General features: G+C 24.5%; 1 protein-coding gene across 1 annotated transcript in view; it reads left to right on the top strand.

Moving 5' to 3' along the window:
* Positions 1-21,638, top strand: part of LOC145843853 (synaptic vesicle glycoprotein 2B-like) — a 32,207-nt gene extending 10,569 nt beyond the window's left edge. The window contains exons 6-12 of the mRNA XM_082951100.1: positions 6,905-7,119; positions 8,858-8,925; positions 12,280-12,396; positions 15,321-15,550; positions 17,178-17,242; positions 19,856-19,976; positions 20,403-21,638. Of these exons, the coding sequence (XP_082807226.1) occupies positions 6,905-7,119; positions 8,858-8,925; positions 12,280-12,396; positions 15,321-15,550; positions 17,178-17,242; positions 19,856-19,976; positions 20,403-20,554 (968 nt within the window). The 3' untranslated portion in view covers positions 20,555-21,638. The remainder of the gene's footprint in view (positions 1-6,904; positions 7,120-8,857; positions 8,926-12,279; positions 12,397-15,320; positions 15,551-17,177; positions 17,243-19,855; positions 19,977-20,402) is intronic.
* The last annotated feature ends 941 nt before the right edge of the window (positions 21,639-22,579 follow it).

The following is a 22,579-nucleotide window of genomic DNA, read 5'->3' as shown; positions in this document are numbered from 1 at the left end:
CGGGAATGTTGTAACTTTAAAACAAAATCTTTACACAATACAAACATAAATACAAAGTAACAATATAATTAAATAGAATGAAATAAACTAAATAAACTAAGTTAATGCGATAAAAAATATTATATTGGTTTTTATTAAATTAAAAAGTTATGTATGATATATGGAACTATCTTACTTAAAATGTTTTACTATGTTGTTACAGAAAATTGGAATAATTAATGTTATTTATGTTTGTGTTGGTATGTATTCGACTAAGAAACTATAAAAACTTAGAGTCTGTCCGCACACAGAGCTCTACTTTAAAAACCAGCCAGCTAAATAAAAGTACAGTTCCATACTTAGAATATATTTATATAAGTTTTTGATAAAATTCAAATTTAAAAGGACACAACCAGGGTTGCCACTCGGTCAGGAAATCAGGAAAAGTCAGGAAAATTTTTAAAAAATGACAAAAGTCAGGAAAAGTCAGGAAAAAATGGGGGGTTTTGAAAAAAAGTCAGGAATTTTAATAAAATTTTTAAAAAAGTCAGATTTTGTCAGTTTAAATTTACAAAATTCCTTGTTTTCGAAAGCCTTCAAATGGTAAAAATTAATTAAAAGTCCTTTAAAGTCGAAAAAAATTTCCAAAATTTTCCTAGAAATTTACAAAAATATTTAATTTAATTTCCAATACCTTCATCTGGTATAATTTAGTAGAATATCCTTTATAAAACTGCAAAAAAATTCTATTAACATATTGAACAAGTACCCTACTTGAACAAGCAGATTTTGTAAGCTTTTTAGTATTGATGATCTGTAGCAAGGACATTTCAATAGTGAAACTGTGATATATACACAAAAGTTTATCTACCATAATTTTAGAATCAAAGTGTTTTTTGTTTAAGTAAACAATTGAGTTCTTTATAACTAAGCAGTTAGTTTAGTATTTTATGTAACAAGTTAATGTGTCTACTTTACCTCTTTATAATTTTTTCAAAGTTGTTTAAATTTATAAAATAAGTTGTAAGAGAGGTATTAGTGGCTGATTGTGCCATCGAAATTTAACCAAACATTATTATTTTTTTCATTTTTGGAAGTTAGATCCAAAGAGTAAATGTTCTGACAGCAGTTGTTACCGAGTCGTAAGGGATGCGGTGGCTGATTATCTTGTCTTATTGAAGATGCATTTCTTTAGTTATGTAGCATCTCTCATGCAACCTTTTTTGACACTATACCAGAGTACTCAGCCTATTGTTGCCTTTATGCATGAGGACATTTCGTGCTTGGTGATTAAATTGCTGTGTATTTTTATGAAAGACGGGATAGTTTCGAACCTCAGCCTTCCCAAGTTATTCAAGATTGAATTGAATGATCAAGCCTCCCTGAAACCTGCCCTTGATCTTGGTTGTGCAGCATCCAATTTGCTTTCAAATTTGAGGGAAAAAGACCTAGTTGAGGAACAAAAGATCTTAAATTTTAATAAAGAATGTAGAGTGTTTGTTATAAAAACCGTTGAAAGTCTCCGGAGTAGAACGTTTGTTTATCTTGATAAATTTATGCTAGGAAATGCTAAAAAAATGTGTCTTTTTTCAGACAAGCTGTTTTTATAAGGTAATTATACAAGTATTTTGCTGATAGAGCTGTTTATTACAAACATCAATCATACACAGATGGTTCAAGTGATGTACTGATAGTTTGATGACTGTTGTTTTTAACCTGTATTAAAATTTAATTGAAAGCTTTATATAGTTTCAAGTGTTAGATTATGTATTTTAGAATAAATTTAATTTAAGAGTTTGATTTAGAAAAGTCAGGAAAATTTTTATAAAAAGTCAGGAAAAAGTTAGGAAAAGTCAGGAAATTTTTCTCAGCTTGATCAGTGGCAACCATGCACAACATATATTGCATAAAAAAATAAAGTTGTTTTTAATTATCAGCTGTAGGTTCGTAATGAATTGCACTTTGCTAAACATTAGCACAAAAGTTATACAAAACAACAAAAAAAAACTGTGACGTAATTATGAAATATTGTAGAGTACAAATTTTCAGTACAAAAATTGATCTTCTATCTAAACAAATAACTAAAATTCAGAAAACTACAAATAAGTGGCTATTACGTTAAATATTTAAAATTTTGAATTATATAGATATTTATATAGAAAAGAATATGATTAGATAAATTAAATCAACTTCCACAGAGCCTACTTAAAGGAATTTTAAATAGTTTATTGCGAATATTTGAAATTAAAAAGAAAAGCACATATGATTCATTATAACAACAAAATTGTTTTAAATCCTTAGCTGTAGTTCGAATTGAATTGCACTGTAGTTGATTAATATGAATTGCACTACATATGTTCATACAATATACATATGAAATAGAATTAGATTTATTCAGTTAAATCAATCTTCACTGAGCTCGCTAGGAAGGCCTTTTAGATATTTTATTTAAAGTGAAAAGTTCATAAGAAAGTTGTTTCATGTTACTTATTGCTACAATCCTTAGGTATTTAAATCGGAAACAAAGACTCAAATGTACATTACAGAAGTAAATAAATTGCACAAAAACAAAAAGATTATAATTTAATTTAAGTTTCGCTCAAGGCATATGTCGGTGCAAAAGTTCAAGTTCGTTCGAATAAACACCTAAAGTTTACAAAACCTCAAATAAGCGATTTAATTTTATGGTCATTTTTTTGAGGTTTTGTGGTTTTTAGTTTTTTATTTTGAAAGAAGTCTAATTTTTGCACTAATATACGTTAAATAAACATTTAAAATTACTTTAAATATTGATGTTCTGTTTGAAAATTTATTAAACTAAAATATTTATTTTGTAGAATAAAAGTAAATATTAGAGTGGTTATATTTAGTTTGGAACTAATTATATTTTCACAAGTAATTTTTTAATATTTTGTTTTATTGTTAAGCCTCTAAATATCTATCAATAATAGTAATAGTTGACATTAAAGTTGTATTTGATCTTTAAAATTTATAAATTGTTATCATAAAAAATAGTAACTTTTAATCCATAAACCTCAAACTGGAATTTTTACCTTGTAAATATTTTGTATCATTTTAGAAGAAAACTTTATAATTTTTTTAAAAGAATAAGCTATTTGCTTTGATAAACCAGAAATACGACTTATTTTTTTAACCTTTATAAATGTAGCATGTTTTTGTAAGTTTTATATACCTTTGCAGCTTGAATAAATGTACTTTGTGAACAATTAGTATTAGATGTTTTAAAATTAGAAGTTTAGTTTTAAGTTTTTTAACAACTTAGTTTTTAAAAAAGTGTTGATAAATTTTATTTTACAGTTTTCTAAAAGTCTGTATTCCAGGGCTGCCACTTTACCTGAAAAAACCTGGAGTTTTAATAATTTTGGCAAAATAAAAAACCTGGAAAAACCTGGAATTTTAATAATTTTCACATGTTCAATAGTAAAATTTCGATTTAGCTCAAAAAATCTAGCATATAAATAAAAAAAAAATTGTCATCTTCAATAGTTTTTTTATTAAAAACATATTTAAAGTATCTTTACAGTATCTTTTCAATGTTTGTTACTATTTAACACAGTTTCTTACCTTAAACTTAACTTTAAACTAAAATAGACCCGAAAATGTGTACTTTTAAAAACCTGGAAATTTAAAAAAAAAAACAAGTGGTAACCCTGGCACACTTATAATTAAATATATATATATAATGATTAGAAAAAACTTTGTATACATTATACTGCGAATAAAGAGTTATGTGCTTACTAGTAAATATAAAAAATTTGTTATACTTCAACAAAAAATATGTTACAATTTTTAAAACTTTCTCATAAATATCAGAAAATTTAAAAGTTTTATGCAACTACCAGAAAATAGTTTTTACAATTTGATTTTTTGTTTGTTCCATCACTGTGTATATTGCAATCTATGGATGACACTTCGTTACAGAACATACAACTATTTAATTATTCAAAAGTGTGTGCATTGCACCATATATTAGAAATAATATGATGACGTAAGTGTTATTTTTGCAAGTTTTACATTGAAATCTATCCTATATAGAATGTTGTTTGGTTGAGTTTAGTTACTTAATGTTGACAAGCATGTTAAAGAGTTATTTTAAATGGTTTGAAATTAATGCAACTGTGAGTTTAATAAAAACATATAAGCACTGATAAAAATTAAATAGGCTTCCAATCTTGTTTTTAAAATCACGTTTATGGTAATGCTACTGATAAGAAATTAAGTTTGTTATCTTATCTTGATTTGGTTCACCAAAGCTGCAATTGGTGTTTGCAAAATAACGCATTGTTAAATATTTGTTAATTTATATAATGCTGCCGTGTTCTGGTATGTGTATTTATTTGTATTTTGTAAATGTTCTGTCACGCTTAAATTAAGAATAGTTTCTGAAATTATTGCATTTAAGTTACAAGTTTTTGAGAAGAATTTTGTTCATAAAGCCAAAAAAAAGTGTCAGTTTTATCTAATATATAAGGTAAAAATATTTTATCAGTTTTTGGAAAGCCGCACAAATTTAAAAATCATTACGATTATTTCATATTTGCAAGCTCAATACTTAAATAGTGTTTCATGATATTTTTAGTTTTTGTAAAAGTCACTTGGCTTTTTAAAACTTGTAAGTTTTGTTAAAGTCTATTTGTTTCTGAAATCCTTAAATAATATATATAATTCAAGTCTTGTATAATATCCGTTACAAAAATTTTCTACTTTGTACTTTAATTACAAACGTTAAAAAGAAAGTTCATAACTGTTAAAATTGCATTTCATGTTAACTTGATATACTAAGTTAACAACTGTTTTTGTATGCAAACACTGACGACGTTTAAGTGCTCTACATAATATGTAAAAGTTTAACGTTCAAGTAAAGATTATGCTAAGTTATGAATATATGTGATGAAGTTTTTACTACAAAAAGCATACATTTGTAAATGCAAAAAATATGTATAAGTTTTTATCTAAAAGACAAAACTATATTTATAAAAATTAAAAGCTTAAAGTTTAATCTAAAAACAGTATAAAGGTGTTATATTGAACCTGCTTAAGCTAAAAATTATAATTTATGTAAATGCTAACAGTTAAGTTAGAAAACTACAAATTAAAATATATAACTTTATTTTAAAAAGCTTTTAAAAAACAACTAAAATAGTTTCCTATAAATGCAAACTTTTAACTAATTAAGAAATTATACCAGAATAAAATGAAGTTACCTTACAATACTAAATGAGTATCTTTTTCATAAGCTTTTCAAATTTTGTTTTTTGTTCTTACATCAACTAAAATTATTTTTCTACTAAACATACAACTAATAAAACATTTCACAAAAAACAATTTAACATGGAATAAAGTACAGTAATACATACAGGGTTGCCACTTTACCTGAAATCATGTAAAAACCTGGAATTTGACAATTTAGGCAAAAAAAAACCTCGAATTTTAACAATTTTTACATGTTCAGTTGTAAAATTTTGATTTAAATATAACTTTAAACTAAAAATAGACTTAAAAATGTGTACTTTTAAAAACCTGGAAGAAATTTGGAAAACCTGGAAATTTTTTTGATAAAACGAGTGGAAACCCTGTACTATTTATTAAGTAGAGATATAAAGTGAAAGTCAAATATATTTTATTAGGCTAAATTGGTTTGTATAAATTTCTAAAATATACAGTTTTAAAACATTTTATTCTTTATCAATATTTTCAAACATGACTGAGGTAATAAAACTAGGTCAATAAATAAAATAACACTTGTTCAAACTTGCCTTAGTTTATAGTAGTTTAGCTTATTAAGTATAATTTATTCAACAATTGTCGATTCAAGCTTACGTCGTTTCACCTAGAAGGTTCTTCAGAGATTTTTTAAATTGACAATTGAATGTCAGCTTGAATTGACAGTTGTTGAATAAATTATATTTAATAATTAAGCTATTTATATAGAGCACTCTACTTCATATAGTTTTTAATACATGTAGTTTAGCTTATTAATTCATATAAAAATTTTATTACTTAACATTTATTTTGAAATAGAGCACACAAAAATAACAGCTAATTTAAAAAAAAATAAAAGTTTAGTTATACACTTATTCTTGGTTCAAAAGAAGTAGTTTTTACTTTTGAATTACTTAAACGTTTAAACGTTTTTAGATTACTTTTATTTGTTTTTTGTTTAAATTCTTAATGACTACTCTCTACAAGTATATACTACTTTTATATTATTTTATATATTAAGTTTTTTCTACATTAATACTTGGTTTTAATTTTTTCAATTATAATAACTAGTTCTATGTTTCTAGCAGTTTTAAAAATAGTTTATAATATTCTTTTCTAAATTTTATTAAGACTATTTTAGATGAACTTTTTAAACAAAAAGTTACAAACCCACTTTGTATTCATTCTTTTAATATATTATTTAACTATTCGAAAAAGAGATTGTTGATAAAAAATTGCATAATAAACATAAAGCACCACCTTTTTGTTTGTTTTTAGGTTAAAATTCAATAAATTAAGTAGTAAAATCAAAACAATATGGATATTATTGGTTGATTAAAATATCAGTATTAAAAGTTCTGCAACTCAAACTTCTAAGCAACTTTTAACATTTTATATTTTTACTACAAAAATTATAGTTGTTAAAAAGTTTAAAAACTTTTAAAAAAAGTTTACAACAAATCTTAAATATAAAAAATTTAATAACGTATTATACTGTTAAAAAAAAAAGCTCTTTTTTTTCTTTAAAGTATAAAATGAAACGAATAATATATATAAAATGTTTTTTTTAACTTTCTTGCAGGTCTAGCACATAGTTTACTGGTTTATTTTATTTTTTCTTATTTAAAAATACCTTAATTAAAAGAATCTGAGTAAACGATAAAAGTTTTTAATTAGGTAATAAAATTCCCCACCTTCACAGGTCTCGCATGGCTGATTTTGCCCTCCCCCTCCATAACGTCGCTATGGCAACCGTGGAGGTTCTTCCTCCTCATTTGTTCCCTCCCCTCCTTCACCTCCTCACTCATATTCCTCCTCATGCCGGAAAGCCCACTTTATCTCCACAAAACGGGGAATTCCCACGGTGCTTTCCTCGTGCTGAAAAAAGTGGCAAAGTGGAACAAAAAGGAACTGACAGTTGGTTTTAGTTTTAGTCAAAAAACTTTTTAGTTTTTAAAACTTAATTTATTATATGTTTTTTTTTAATAACTAGTCCTCTGAAAAATAACAATACAGTTTCAAAAGTACTTGTTCTAGTGAGTTAGTAAATAGTTAGTTTAAACAACCGACAATTGTCCGTGTTTGAATTTGAAAATTTTTCTGAAGGTCGTACACTTTAAATGGTGCGCAATTTTTATTGCACTTTACTAACACAAGGTTTTTGCTAAAGAGAAATCTTGCTGTTTATTTAATAAAACAGCGAAAATTTTTTTATGGTTTTTATAACACACAGTAGAAGTCATATATACTTTATTTACTTCCAGGGTAGGGTGAGTACCTTGTCCCGCGACTTGGAAACAGTTGTGCAAAAAACAAATTTATTTTAGATATTTCATGACAAATACTTTAAAATTTGTCATTTATTTTATTTGGTTGTAATAATGTTGCCCTCCCCTAATAAAAATCGTTTGAAAATCTTTACAAGCTATTTTCTTGTTTTTTCTGACTACCTTTTCTAGCATCTTGTTTTTATTACAAGAATGTGTTTTGAGTTCATTAAAAATAAGATTTTTAAAAACAAAATTTTTGAGGTCAAAAATTTTATTTATTATATCAAATTGCCTCCAGCCCATTTTATTATAAAAGCTTTTTTATGTTTTAGTACTTCAAAATATAGAGTTAATACTGTTTTTTTTCTAAATTAGTTCAGTTTAAAACCAAAAGTAGAAGTTTTGCGCAGTATACAGCAGTTTTAAACGCTGATAAAGTTTTACTTTAGAAAATATAAAATTGAAGTCTATGTCTTGCATAGAATATAATTTTACTACTTAAATAAACCTTGTTGGCCCAACCCTAAGAAAATTTTATGTTGGCGATTATTTTTATTCAATTTAAATATTTAATAGTTTATATTTTATCTAAATATGCAATTTGTTTTTTGTCTTTGAAAATATACCTTTTGTTATCATCTAAATGTAATTTATGTCCCAGTCAATAATGCTGTTTAAACTTTAATTAATAAACAAATTAATAATTTAGGAAACTTTTCAACTATCAATAGTTGTACAGTAACTTAACATATAAATAAAAATAGTGAAAAAGTAAATTTTCAAGGTAATTAAAAAGAGTTATTAAGAATACATTTAAAACGGTTTAAATCCTAAAAAGTTTATACTTAGTTTATAAAAATATAAAAAATCAGTTGTTATATATTTCTTTTTCTGGATATAGTTATCATTTTATAGTAAATTTTAACAAAAATACCAGTTCTTTTAGTGTATGATGCTACTAGTTTGAAATTTTATTTCACTTCACTTTTTTACTGCTACATGACTTTGTACATACTATAGAATAAATAATGCTCCTTTGTTGAAATTAAAAATTAATTTCGGTACAATTTAAAAATATTATGTGTTTTCAAATAAATTGAAGCACATAGTATTTTTACTACTACAGAAGATGGTCGCAATCTCTTGCCACCGAAACCGGTCTTGAATAAAATATACAATTTGCATAAATCTATTTACTACTACAGAAGATAAAATTTAGTTAAAATATCAGCTTGCTCTAGCATCGAAAATTTGTACAAAGTTGCTAAATTGTGAACAGTATTTGGTACTCTTTATGTAGGCGTTTAAACAAAACCAAAATACTTTAATGATATTTTGACGTGGTTTACTTAATGTTTATAAAATCTATTCATTTGTTTTTCTAGTATTCCGGAATACATACAGATGATCATTCGAAAACGGAAAGACATTTCAAACCGAATTCCCTCTGCAGGTTTTTGTTTATTTATTTTATATTATTTTATATGTTTTATTGTATCAATTCGCACGTTTGTATATATATATATACAAAAAATAAAAAAATCATTGAATATCAGGTTTGAAATTGTGTGAACTGTTATTCGTTGTTTGCTTCGAGTTTTTGAGGGAGAAATCCGTCTTTATCCAAAATATTTAAATGTTTTTTTATAATTTTTTATATTAGTTTTAATGAAGACGGAATGCTCTCCCTAAAAAATTCCGATTCAAACAATATACAAAAATTCAAAGTTTGGTAATTTATAGAATAGTAATGATAACTGTTATACTAAAAAAAATATGTTTTTTTTGTGATTATAAATTTGTTTCTTTCCATTAACAAGTTTATTTTTTCACTTTGGTTTTTTAATTACAAGACATTTAAAAAATTAATTCAAGTTTTAGTTAGTTTTTTATTATTTTAAGAATTTAACCTAAGTAGCATTTTACAGATAAAGTTTAAAGCTATATATATTTACCTTTTATTACATAACTTTCTTTTACATTAAATAAGCTTAGTGAATTTTTAATATTTAATAAACTTTTTAACAAATTTTCACTTATATACTTACAGCTATTTTGAAAACTTATTTGTTAAGTAGTTATAAAATTATTTTTTTAAACACTATTTTGTTAATCACAAAAAAAACGTTAAAATCGTTTATTATTATTTTCTGTTTTGTTATAGTAAATATAATTATTAAGGTATAAAGTTCTTAACTCTTGTTACTTAATCTAAGTTTATTTATAAGTGTAAATTTTATAAAGCTGTGAAAGAAAAGAAAAAATAGTAGCACTTTGTAAATAGTTAGTTTTTAAAGCATAATTAGTACAAATGTTTTTTTGAGTAACTTTTTGCGTATACTATTCAATATTGATTTAAATTTTAGTATATTTTTTGTGGGTTAAATTTATAATAAATATAAATACACCTTTTTGAAATTACATGCAAGCATAAGTGAGTCATGTTTGTTTTAACGATTCATGGCAGTTGTTGCGCGTTAGTAGATATTGCGCTTCCTTAAACATTTTTTAGAGTTTTAACTCAAATAATAAATCTACTATAAAGTTTTTTTTGTGCTATTTGGAGTTTTCTGTTAAACAATTAAAGTAGCATTGTAGTAGAGGGTCCAACAAAATGTTTTTTTACAGAATTACAGTATCTTTTCAATATTTTTATACTATTTAAAGCAACTTTTTACCTTAAATTTATTTTTTTACTACAAATGGACTAAAAAAATTTTACACGAAGCTTTTAATTTTAACAGTTTAGCAATTTTATGTTTTCAAGACTGTATATAATATTTCTAAAAATAAAACGAAAACAAACTTTAGTCAGTTAGCAATGACAAAGTATGATTTTTTTGCTAGTTTAATATATACTATAATACTTTTAAACAACTTGTGTAATAAAACAAAATTGAAAGTTAATGTCATTTTAAAACAAAGTAATTTACAGTTTGTAAAAACTGGTAATAAGATTAAATGTTCAAACAATTATTTGCCGTTTTTAACTTCTACATAAAGCAAAAGTTAAAAAACATATTTTCACATCATGATTATTAAAATATTAGTCAAGGTTGCCACTCGGTCTGGAAAAGTCAGGAAATCAGGAAAAGTCAGGCAAAATTTAAAAAAATGACAAAAGTCAGGAAAAAATGGGGGGTTTTGAAAAAAGTCAGGAAATTTGATAAAATTTAAAAAAAAGTCAGAATTTGTCAGTTTAAATTTACAAAATTCCTTGTTTTCCAAAGCCTTCAAATGGTAAAAATTAATTAAAAGTCCTCAAAGTCAGAAAAAAATCCAAAATTCCTTAGAAATTTACAAATTTTTTAAATTTTATTTCCAATGCCTTCATCTGGTATAAATTAGTAAAATATCCTTTATAAAACTGCAAAAATTTTCTATTAACATATTAAACAGCTTTATATAGTTTCAAGTGTTAGATTATGTATTTTAGAATAAGTTTAATTAAAGAGTTTGATTTAGAAAAGTCAGGAAAATTTTGGTAAAAAGTCAGGAAAATTTTCTCAGCTTTATCAGTGGCAACTATGATTAGTACATATAATAGATATTTCAACAGTTACCTGCTACAGGATTGCCAAAAAACCTGGAATCCTGGAAAAACCTTAAAATTTGAACAATTTTAACAAGTAAAGTGATGAAATTTAGATTAAAGTTAAAAAATCTATTATAAACTGAAAAAATTTGTGTTATTTGCAACTTTTTTTAATATAAAACACATTTAAAGTAGCATTGTAGTAGAGGGTCCAACAAAATGTATCTGTTTTGCTACAGCATACAGTATCTTTTCAATATTTTAATACTAATTAAAGCAACTTTTTACCTTAAATTTGATTTTTTGCTACAACTGGACTAAAAAACTTGTACTTTCAAAAACCTGGAAGAAATTCAGAAAACCTAGAAAAAATGTACAAATAAACTTTTGCAACCCTGTTACTAATGATAACTACTAAGCTAAAAAACCAAGAAAAACAATTATAAATATTATTAATTAACTTCAAAACAAATAAATAAAATAAATGATAATAATAAATGTTTAAATAGTTACATACTAATAATAAGTAGTACTTAAGCAACATTTAAAATAAATATCTTAAAAGATTAAATATTAAAAATAGTTTTTTAGTTTAAACAATTCAACAGTTACTTACTGATAATAACTTCTAACTTAAACAACAATGAAATTAAATATTTACACATTAAAACATTATAATTAATTAATTTTAATATATCAACAGTTACTTACTGATAATAACTTCTAACTTAACAACAATGAAATTAAATATTTCCACATTAAAACATTATAATTAATAAATTTTAATATATCAAAGTTACTTACTGATAATAACTTCAACTTAACAACAATGAAATTAAATATTTACACATTAAAACATTATAATTAATAATTTTTAACATTTCAACAGTTACTTACTGATAATAACTTCTAACATAAACAACGATGAAATTAAATATTTACACATTAAAACATTATAATTAATAAATTTTTAATGTTTCAACAGTTACTTACTGATAATAACTTTTAACTTAAACAACAATGAAATTAAAAATTTACACGTTAAAACATTATAATTAATAAATTTTAACATTTCAACAGTTACTTACTGATAATAACTTCTAACTTAAACAACAATGAAATTAAATATTTCCACATTAAAACATTATAATTAATAAAGTTTTAATATTTCAACAGTTACTTACTGATAATAACTTCTAACTTAAACAACAATGAAATTAAATATTTACACATTAAAACATTATAATTAATAAAGTTTTAATATTTCAACAGTTACCTACTGATAATAACTACCACATTGAAGCAGCAGTGGAGAGACATGTTTTCACAGGAGAGCAACAGAAAAGTGTCGCTCGCAATAACGTGGGCATGTTGTGCTTTGTCATTCAGGTATTTAATATATATATATTTATTTTTAAATTGTTCGTAGTTTATATATTTTAATTAGTTTTAATTTCACTGGCAATCATGGGCTTGTTATGCTCTATCATTCAGATATTTAAAATATTATTCATTTGTTTTTCTTTGCTTAATTATTTACAGCTTGTAATCATATTAAGGTTAATTTTACTTTTTATCACGCACGCTGGCTAAAATGTTAGGTCAAGCGGAAACTGTTAATCCTAAACAGAATATCAAACTAAGTTATGTTTGTTAGTGTTTGTAATATTCAAATATTTAAAAATTTCTATTATATATCTCAGTGGTTGTTCAATGTACTTAGTAAACATATTCTACGGTTATTTAAAGTCATTAATGTTTTTCTAGGTTAGTAAAAGTGTTTTCTATGAAAAAAAGTCTGCGTTGAAAAAATAGTAAAATTGGTATATAGAAAACTAATGAATTAATATACTTCAATTCTTAATACCACTTTGCTTTAATATTAGATTTAAAAGCCGAGTTGTAGATTGTTCTTCATTGAAGATAGATTTGACCTTATAAAGTGTTATAACTTAGTAATGCTTTAAAACATTAAATTACAGTATTAGTTTTGACTTTAAAATGAGCCTGATACTACAAAAAAAATATTGTCAACCAGTTTACTGCAAATGCTACATAATTGGAAATATTTAATAAAAACAAGTTTTACTTTTGTTTAAAAACCTGTCAAAATTAAAAAAAAAAACTAAGTGTTCTTTAAGTATTTTAGACAAAAGCAAGTTTTAATACTTGTCAACTTTCACGACTATTTTCTGTAGGTTAATTTTTATAAGCAGTTTCGTTAAATTATTAGTAATGTTTGCTTAAAACTTAGCTACTTACTCAACAATTTGTAGCATTCTTAAACAGAAAAGATACTCGCATGTTTTACAGTTTTGCAGTTGGTTATACTTACATTGTTGCCAAACACTAAAGCTAAATTGATTTTTTTTTTTGCAAAACTCAGACTAGTTTTTATAAGTTTATCAAATTTTTTTTTTTTTTTTGAAACAAATTTTTGATCGTTTAAGGTTTTTTTTGTCTCAGTGAGTGACAACCCACTTATAGCTGAATTGGGTGTTTTAAATTGTGTGTTTCCAAAAATCTACTTTCTTACTTGTTCAAATTAAAGGAAGAGGAATTTAGTGTTCTTAATTTGTTTGGTTTTTAATTATTGTTCACACTATAAGTAAAATTAACTTAATAATTCGATGATTAATTGAGATATTTACAATTTTTATGAGAAATTTTCATGGAATATTGTTATTGTACTGCTATGTTAATTTTTGTACAAACTTTGTTTTATGCAATTTTAGAGTTGAGTATAAGTTTTTAGTTTTTGTTAACTAAAGGAATTGCCACCCACTCGAGCTAACTAAGGCTAATTTGAATTAAAAAAAAAGTCTAAAAATGTCTTTTTTTGTATTTGAATGAAGTTCAACTCACATTATTTTCTTTTTTTTAATTATATTATTGTTTAGTTGTCCTTCACTTAGTAATTTTGAAAGACTGTAATCAAAAAATCTTGTAAATATTTCTACTTAAGTATTTGTATAAATTATTTAATTAATTATAAAACTTAAATACTTTAATGCTTACTCCGTGATCTCAGGCTGGCTAAGTTAGTTTGTAAAAATTTAGACTGATGTATCTTGCTGTTTAAGTTTAAACCCTAGTTTAAAATAAATTATCGTGTTGGTTTTTCCACGCTTATTTTATAAATCTTTGCACGAAAAGGTGATTACAAAGTTTAGATTGAAGATTTGTTACCTTTGCTCTAATTTTTTGGCTTACATTTGTATTCGTGTTATAAGCTAACTTTATGGAACTATAGTTGACATTTTTAGAAGCTATAACTTTGTTATCTAGAAAATTGATTTTTACAAACAAAAAAGGAAGTAATCCAACAAGAATGAGGATTTTGGTATTAGGCTTTCACGAAGCAGAAAGCTTTGATTAAAATACATTCTATCATGTTTTTATTCACTTTTAGGCAATTAAATTCAAATACTAAAGTACTTTAGCCAGTAGTTCGAAAATATTAGATTTAGTTATATTTATATAGGCTCCTTAATTGTGGAGCTCTCTAGTATTTTATTGCCTAACTCTCAAAAAAAAAAGTTCTAACTAAAGGAAACGTAAAGTTGTGCTCATATTAAGAAAACTTTTTAGATAGATTGCGAAATTAAGTAATTTTATCTACCCACTGCTTATAAATCATGGCAGCAAAAAAGGCTTTAATTTTTCTTATAGTTTCCTTGATTTTTTATTTTGATGGTTAATGCCATCATAAAATTTTAAGTTAAGTATTTTTCTGAAAAGTACTGATCTAGTGTTAACAATGTGAACCAAAAGTTTATAATGAGTTTATAAAGTTTAGTTTAGAAAAACAAATCATTAAAGTTACATGTGAACAGCGTTTAATGTATCCGCTAGGTGTGCTAGTGTATTAATTTTAAGTTTATAAAACTGTATAGCGTATACTTATATAAACTATAATTCAGATATCTTTAGTAAACTTTCAATGTATCCGCTAGATTGTGCTAGTGAGTTATCTGAACAAAACTCCACGTACATATAGAAATTTAATTTACAGATCCTAAATTCAATATATTCGTACTTTATGTTATTCAATACATTTCATACTTTTTTCTAATATAATCATAATTAGTATAATTTTAGCCCATTTTCTAGTTGTATTAAATCACTAAAATACTTTTCAATTAACAAATATTTTAATAGCTTCATTTTTATAATAATTACGGTTTAAACTGGAGACAGTAAGTATTTGAAAAATAACTAAATTAAGTAAAAAAGGATAAATTATCCGGTGAGTTTTTAATAAATAATCTACTTTCAAATTTAATTGCTAATAAATTTAATCGTTGCCATAGTTACGGGTTGAACATGTGGATACCGACCATGCTTGAAAGAGCCGAACTAACCGGGGAATCCCTGTGTTCAGTTGACGGTGACGACCAAGGTGACCACGGCAACCACAACTCTACAGCGCCGGTCAGCGGAAATATTTACGTGGAAGCTTTCATTGGGGCGGCGATGCAGCTTCCCGCCAATTTGCTGGCCATCCTGCTCATCGATAAAATTGGCGGGAAAATCATACTCGGTTAGTTTGAGTTGGTTGGAATAAGTATATAATATGTTGAGTATGTTAAGTATTATGTTATCTGTCAAAATCTGCTAAGGGATGTCATTTAGTCACAATCTTATACCCGGTTAATGAGAGTTGATTTTATGAAATTACATCAGTTTTACATCACAGTTGCCATAGTTTTAGTTTCTGTAATATATCTCTTCTTAGATAACAACTTAATTGTAAAAGAAAAGTTTTACAAGGAGTAAAAATATTTGTGAATAAAATATTTCAAATGATAATTAAGCAGTTGTCTCCTTGACCTCAAATTGATAACCCTAGTTGTTAAAATAAAGCAAAAATATGCAAATCTGGCTCTTGTAGGCTCTATATTTTTTGTCATGCTTCTTGTCTTGAAGAACTAGTGTAAAAGTTATATAAATCTTAGAAAACTGATACTTAACATTCGTTTATAACTTTCTGCTTTTAAACATTGCATCTGGCTACGAAAACGTGATTAAAATATATTTTTTGTTTCAGATATTTCATGCTGTTTATACTTTAGTTTCTCAGTCATACTCAGGTTCAATATTTACCGACATAAAAAGAATTTGATAAAGCAAGAAATTATAACAGTAGACTGTAAAATAGTTGGATTAACTTCTAGTGTATTTAGTTTAAACATATATTTATTAGAGAAACTATTAGAAATAATTTCAGCAGTGTTTTTTGACCCGAAAAATTATGTTAGAAATTATGTTTTTCATAATGTTTTGTAAGTTTTCATTATTTTCGTTTTGGCCTTTACCATTTTAAGTTTGCTAATGACTAAACTGTGTGGAAATGGTTGTTCTAAAAGGTTGTTAAAATCATTATGTCATTGAAAAAGCAAGTATAACAAGTCTATGTTTTATAAGTAATAGTTTGGATTTGAAGCAAAACCAAGATTAATTATTATTGGTTTATAGTTGAGTTTTAAAATATGAATATATTGCTACCATAACAAAGCTTTTCAAATATTTTAGTACGCTTTCTTTATTTAAACAAGTAAATTTTTCCACTTAAGAATTTAGCGACATAGTGGAAGAGATTTATCTTAAACTAGACGACCATTAATAATTAAACGTTTAAATTTTTAATAACTTTTGAGTGATTGAAATATATCTTATTAAAGTACTTAAGTGACTTTTTTACAATTTATTATGTATTTCTTTTTTAACCGATGAGTTTTTTTCTTAATTAAGTATTTTACCTTTTTAAGCCCAGAGTAATCTACAATAATATGATGTAAGAATAGAGTAATCTACAACAATAATAGCTTAAACTATATCTTAGAATTAAAACACTTTGGTTTTTAAACTATTACATCATACTTGTATTTGTTGTAATATAATAATTTATTTTACTGTAATAATATAACTAAATAACTTCTAAGATAAGAAGTTATACTAACCTTAAAATGCTGTTTAAATTTTTATGCATAAATGGCTTTAGTGCAAACATTAAAATAATTAACATGTTTTTTTAATTTAAAATGATAAATTATTTATAGATAGTTTAGCTAAAAACATTTTTAGAAGAACTATATTATTGAAAAGAAGTACACAAGTTTTCAATTCTGAAATATGATATTTAATCAACTTTTTATTATTTTTCACAGTGATCGGTTTCATAGCAACTTCAGCAAGCTCTGTTCTTTTCTTTTTTCCAAGAAACGCTTTTCAGGTGGTTTTACATTTATAAGTAGCTAAAACAATTAATAAAATAAACACTATTAAACTTTCCAATAACGAAAGATCAAATAAAACAAGCTTGTCAGAAAAATTAGTGTTAAACTACAATTTATAGAATTTAAATTTTCACTAACAAAATATCTTATAATACTAATAGCCTGCTAGAATATAGTGACTATGTTCAAAAATGTTCAGCACAAGTTGTTATTGTTGATAGGCTGGTAAAAGTTAACTTATGATTTCAAAAGAATGTTGTTTCGCTAATTATGCTAATGGTATGACCCTAAAAATAAACATATTTTAAAATATTTTCGAAGACACCATTTCTTGTTTTTGTGTAAATTTCATAAACAGCAGAATATTTAATAAATTTATGAATTTATGGAAATCTTTTGATTGATTTCAAGCTAAATAAAAAACTAGTATTGCGTGTAATTTTTAATTGAGATTATTTAATCTCGTAGTTTAAATTATTTATTTATACACATTTTTTATTTAAACTTCCATTATCTAGCTTTTATACATGTTAATATTATATTTTATAGCTTAGTTAAACACAGCAGTAGTTGGTAAGTGTGTTTTGAAAAAATATTTCTCCTTAATAAAACTATGCAATGAATTTGTCGACACTTTTTATTAAAATTTGTACCCCAAAAAATTAATTTAATTATTTATTTTTTAACAAAACAAAAGACGAATTGAAAAAAATCAGACATTATCGATACTTTGTAACTTTGAAATTTTTTTCACAAAAAAAGGTTTCACTATAGCTAGTTTATAATGTTTTAAATTACTTTGTTTAATTATAATCTATTAAAAGCTAAACTCTGTTAAGTTTAATAAGAAAGATTTTATTTTTAAGCTAAAATAAATTTATTGTTTTTACATATTCATTCAAAAGTAAATTAATACAAAGTTGGTTATATTTTTTCATTAAGTGAAATTAGCTTCATAAAAATACTACTACTTTTAAACTTGAGAAACCTTTAATTGCTATAGTGTTTTATATACTTTTATTAAAAATTATTTAGCCTTTTTTCTTGGGTTTATCTAATTATTAGTTCTTCTGATTGAAAAATTTTCGTTAAAAAAAAACGAGTGAAGCTGAAAATAACATTTAAAGAAATAAAAATTATATCGAAAAAAATTAGCTAAAAACATGAACAGTAATTTTTAAGTGAATTTGATCCAATTTAATAGAAAATAGTTATTTATTTTTAGTGAGTGAAATCCTGAGTTTCATATCAAAAAAATATAATTTTGTAATAATCTGAAAACAAAAATATGAGCTACGGTTTTCAAACTGACCAAAACAGTTTTCTTAGTTGTTGAAATTAGTTTTATGGCTAGTAGACAAAATCAGTCGTTTTTTTTTTGTAAATGTTTATTTATTTATTCATTTAAACCAGTTGAGGTAAAACAAGTCTAGTTTTAATCATAAAACTATTAATTATTCTTACAAAGCATGTCTATTTTTGTATAATTTTTATATTTATTTAGTGTAACATAAGTTAAACTTCCATGCAACTTAATTTGTATTTTTGATTTTTTAATTTTAATTAACTTTATTTAAAAGTGTTAAGCAAGTTTATTTTAATTATACTTTAATAAACTAATTTAACTTTTATACAGCAAATTAAAAATAAACAAATTGGTAAAAGTTAAACTGTCCAAAACTAGCTTTACATTGAAATCATCTTAAAGTTATTTCACTAAAGTTATATTGCAGAATTTGTTAATATTGCTACAAAGTTTAAAAGTTTGGAAATGTTTTTACATGTTATCATAAATACGAAAAAAAAAACATTTTTAATATAGTCACAACATAAATTTTTTTTTTTGCACATTTTAGTAAATTACCTTTAAATTTTTAGCTAAAGTTCTCACATATAGTGTTAGTACAATAACAGATAATGTTGAAATATTTTTTAATAAAAAAATTGTTTATTTGTTATTTAGCAATAGAATATCAGTTTTTTCTAGTTGTAACTCTTATAATATCAATTATACCAAAAAAATCAATTAAACAATGTAGTAAATGTAATTATGCAAAATTGGTTTATAAAATATGTTTTAAGATAAGTTTCATTATTCGAACAAAGAATTATAAAATTTGCAAAACTGTTTTGTGACATTTACTTCATAATTTGTTATAAAACCGAGTTTCACCCAAAGTAGTAATCAGCTACAAATTTTTTTTAAAGTGCTTACTATAAATTAACTTAAGTTAAAAAAAAAAGTTTAATTCAACAAAGGTATGAAATTAAAACTTTTGTACTATGCTTGAAACGGTGAACAAAGCCCTTTTGGTCTAAATAAAATAAAGTCTTCGTTACAAAACTAATACTTTTTAAAGTTAATGCAAATAAATTTTTTCTACATTACAGTTTTTTTTTTCAGACTACAATATTTTTCCATTTTTTTAAATTTTAAATTTCAAAATTCCCCCAGTATAATTTTTTTTAAATTAAAACCAGAGAACCATGGTGAATACGGCATAAGCTCAAAAAAATAAGTCTTCATCATTAAATAAGAAATGTATTTTGTTTATTTTCACCAGACAACACTTTTTACAATCTTTCCCGCATTAATTTATTTTCTCCAGATCACACTGGTGAACGCGGCGTTCCAGTGCGCACAAACTATCGCCTGGGACGCAATTGACGTCATAATACCTGAACTTTTCGACACCAAAATCAGGGCTTCAGCTACCGGGTTTCTGTCAGGTTAATAAATAATATTTGAAATATTCTATTTAAGAAAAGTTAAACTTATATATACATTTATTTTTTGAGTTTCTACTTAAAACTTAGTGGTACTAGCACTCATAGTAAAGTTTAAAAACATTATATTTTCAAACTTAATACTATGTATTTTGTTATGTTTTTCATAAAAAGTGTTTTACTACTTAAAATAATCACAAAATTTTGCACTTAAAATCAACACATAATCTAGCAAAAATTTCAAGTTGTTATATTTTTCTCAACATTTTATTTTTTTTTTTTTTTGTTATCAACAGTTATAAAAGTTACAAATCTGTTTAAAACCTACAAAACTTATTTGCATCAAAAATAGTAATCCAAATTTTTCGGTTTAATAAATCACAGCGTTGTATTTATTTACAAACCTCAAATTAACAACACTTCACACAGCGTGGTCGAGGGTAGCAGCGTTGCTAGGCAACCTGGCGATGGGGGTGTTCACCAACTGCAACGTTTCGCTGGTACTAAACGCTGCTGTGTACCTTACTGGTGGGATGGTCACATTCCTGCTTCCCAACACTAGAGGCGTACAACTCACGTGATTGTGACGTCATTATCATGTGATTGTGACGTATTGGTTATGTGTCCTCGTTCTGTATATTATGTGACCTTTTTGCAGTTGAAACGACCTAAATTAAATTTGCAGTTTATTATGATTATTTTGGATAAATACTTTGGTATATCCATATTTTGTTAGAAATATTTAAATATGTTTAAACTACAAAAACCCTATTTGTAAAATTTAATTTCATTATTATTAAAAGATAAATATGAAGAAGATATTAATAATTTACCTGTTTATACTTGAACTTACCTAGTTTCATTTCAAGTTGTTTATTCCGAGTAATACTTGGTAGTCTCTGTGAGTACATGTTTAATTTTTTCATAATAAACTTTTTTTGTAGGACTATATAGAGTAATAAATTTTATATTATGGAATGTTTTATCTTTGAAATTCAATTTTGTTACTGTAAGTTATACACTTCAAGTCGTTCTGATGCAGTCAGTTAATTAATCAAGTTGTTTAAACGATATATTTTATGTAATATTTTTTTTTAATGTATGTCGAAAATATTAGCAATTAGAACGAAATTAACTTTTATAGTTTTAATTTGTGCACAATAAACTAAACTGTAATTTATTGTTAACTTCATGACTTTTTTGTATAGTCCGCCATTTACTTTGTACGCTCTATTAATTAGAACTTTATTTAGTTGTTTTTTTTGTACTAACGTGTGTTTTTGTAGTTAAATACTTTACACGTTTTAGAAATTTTATTTTCGTGTATTTGTGTGTTTGTGTTTTATATGGTGTACTAAAAAGTTCAACCTGTTTTTAAATTACTTGGACTACAGATGTAGATATCGAAATTGTTGAAAACAAGACTGTATTAACTTTCTTTATTAAAAAATTATTTTCTTGTTTTAAGATTTCTTATTATATCTTGTTTAGAATATGTCTAGTTAATCATAAAATACTGACTAAAAATAATTAGCACTGGTATTACCTTTTTTGCACATTTAAATGTTTTGTATACAATTATTTTAACTAATTTTACTACTTTATATTTCTTTAACATATTGTATACTTGTTGTTTTTTGTACAGTTTTTGTTTTCTTTAGCATATGCAACTTATAAATTCTTTAGATTTGAGTTTTTTAATTATTAAAGCTTGTGTCAAGTTGTAAAATAGTATTTTTTTTAGTATTTTAAAAGTGTTTTGCTTGGAAAAATAGTATATTTAATCTAGTTTTTCACTAACTTTATAAACTATAAAACTTCTTTGAACTCTCTTAAACAAATGTAGTTATATGTATTAATTATAAAGTTGAAGTAAATAATTTTTAATTAAAACAAAATAATTATAAATAGAGTAAAATTAACAAACTAAATATTGATCATAGTTGGTTTTATTTAACTTTAATAATTTGTACTATAATGTACAAAGTCTTAAAGGTGAAAGTGGAGTACGTTTTTAATGATTTTAAGAATAAGAAAATAATTTTCAAACATTTAAATCTTAACTTACAATTTATAAGAGTGATAGTATTAAGATTTTAAAAACTACAGTTAACAAGGATTATTTGAATAAAACTAAATCAAAACTCAATCTTCGTCATAAACCTTGTTTGCTAATGTAATAAAAAAAAAACACGTTCTTAATAAAGTTTAAACTTAGTAAAACTAAAAAAACTTCAAGTAAAAAGTAAATTTTCGGTTTTTAAATATACCTCCGCCATTTTTTGTAAAAAATTAAGTTTAGCTTGTTCTCGAACATTGCTTGGTGTTTTCAAGGTAAAAATTTAGCTTGTGTAAAATAAAACTTTAGAAAACGATTTAAAGATACAAAACACAGTTTAAGATTGAATTAGAAAATAGTTTAATCTCAAAACTTTTTCTTGACTAAAATTTATTGTAAAAATAGTACAAACATTTATGTTAGTTTTAAAATGACCTAAATTTTAAGAATGACCTTTAAAGTTCAAAAGCTAGTTTATTTAAATACTGAAAACCACCATTTAATCTTTTTTGTTGTGTAATTTTTTCATAAGTTTACTACTTGTTGT

The sequence above is a fragment of the Thalia democratica genome, chromosome 9, assembly GCF_965202585.1.
Source record: "Thalia democratica chromosome 9, ktThaDemo2.hap1.1, whole genome shotgun sequence".
In the NCBI taxonomy this organism is placed as follows: Eukaryota; Metazoa; Chordata; class Thaliacea; order Salpida; family Salpidae; genus Thalia; species Thalia democratica.
Note: the sequence above shows the minus strand (reverse complement) of the source record. Positions and strands in the feature narration are given on the sequence as shown.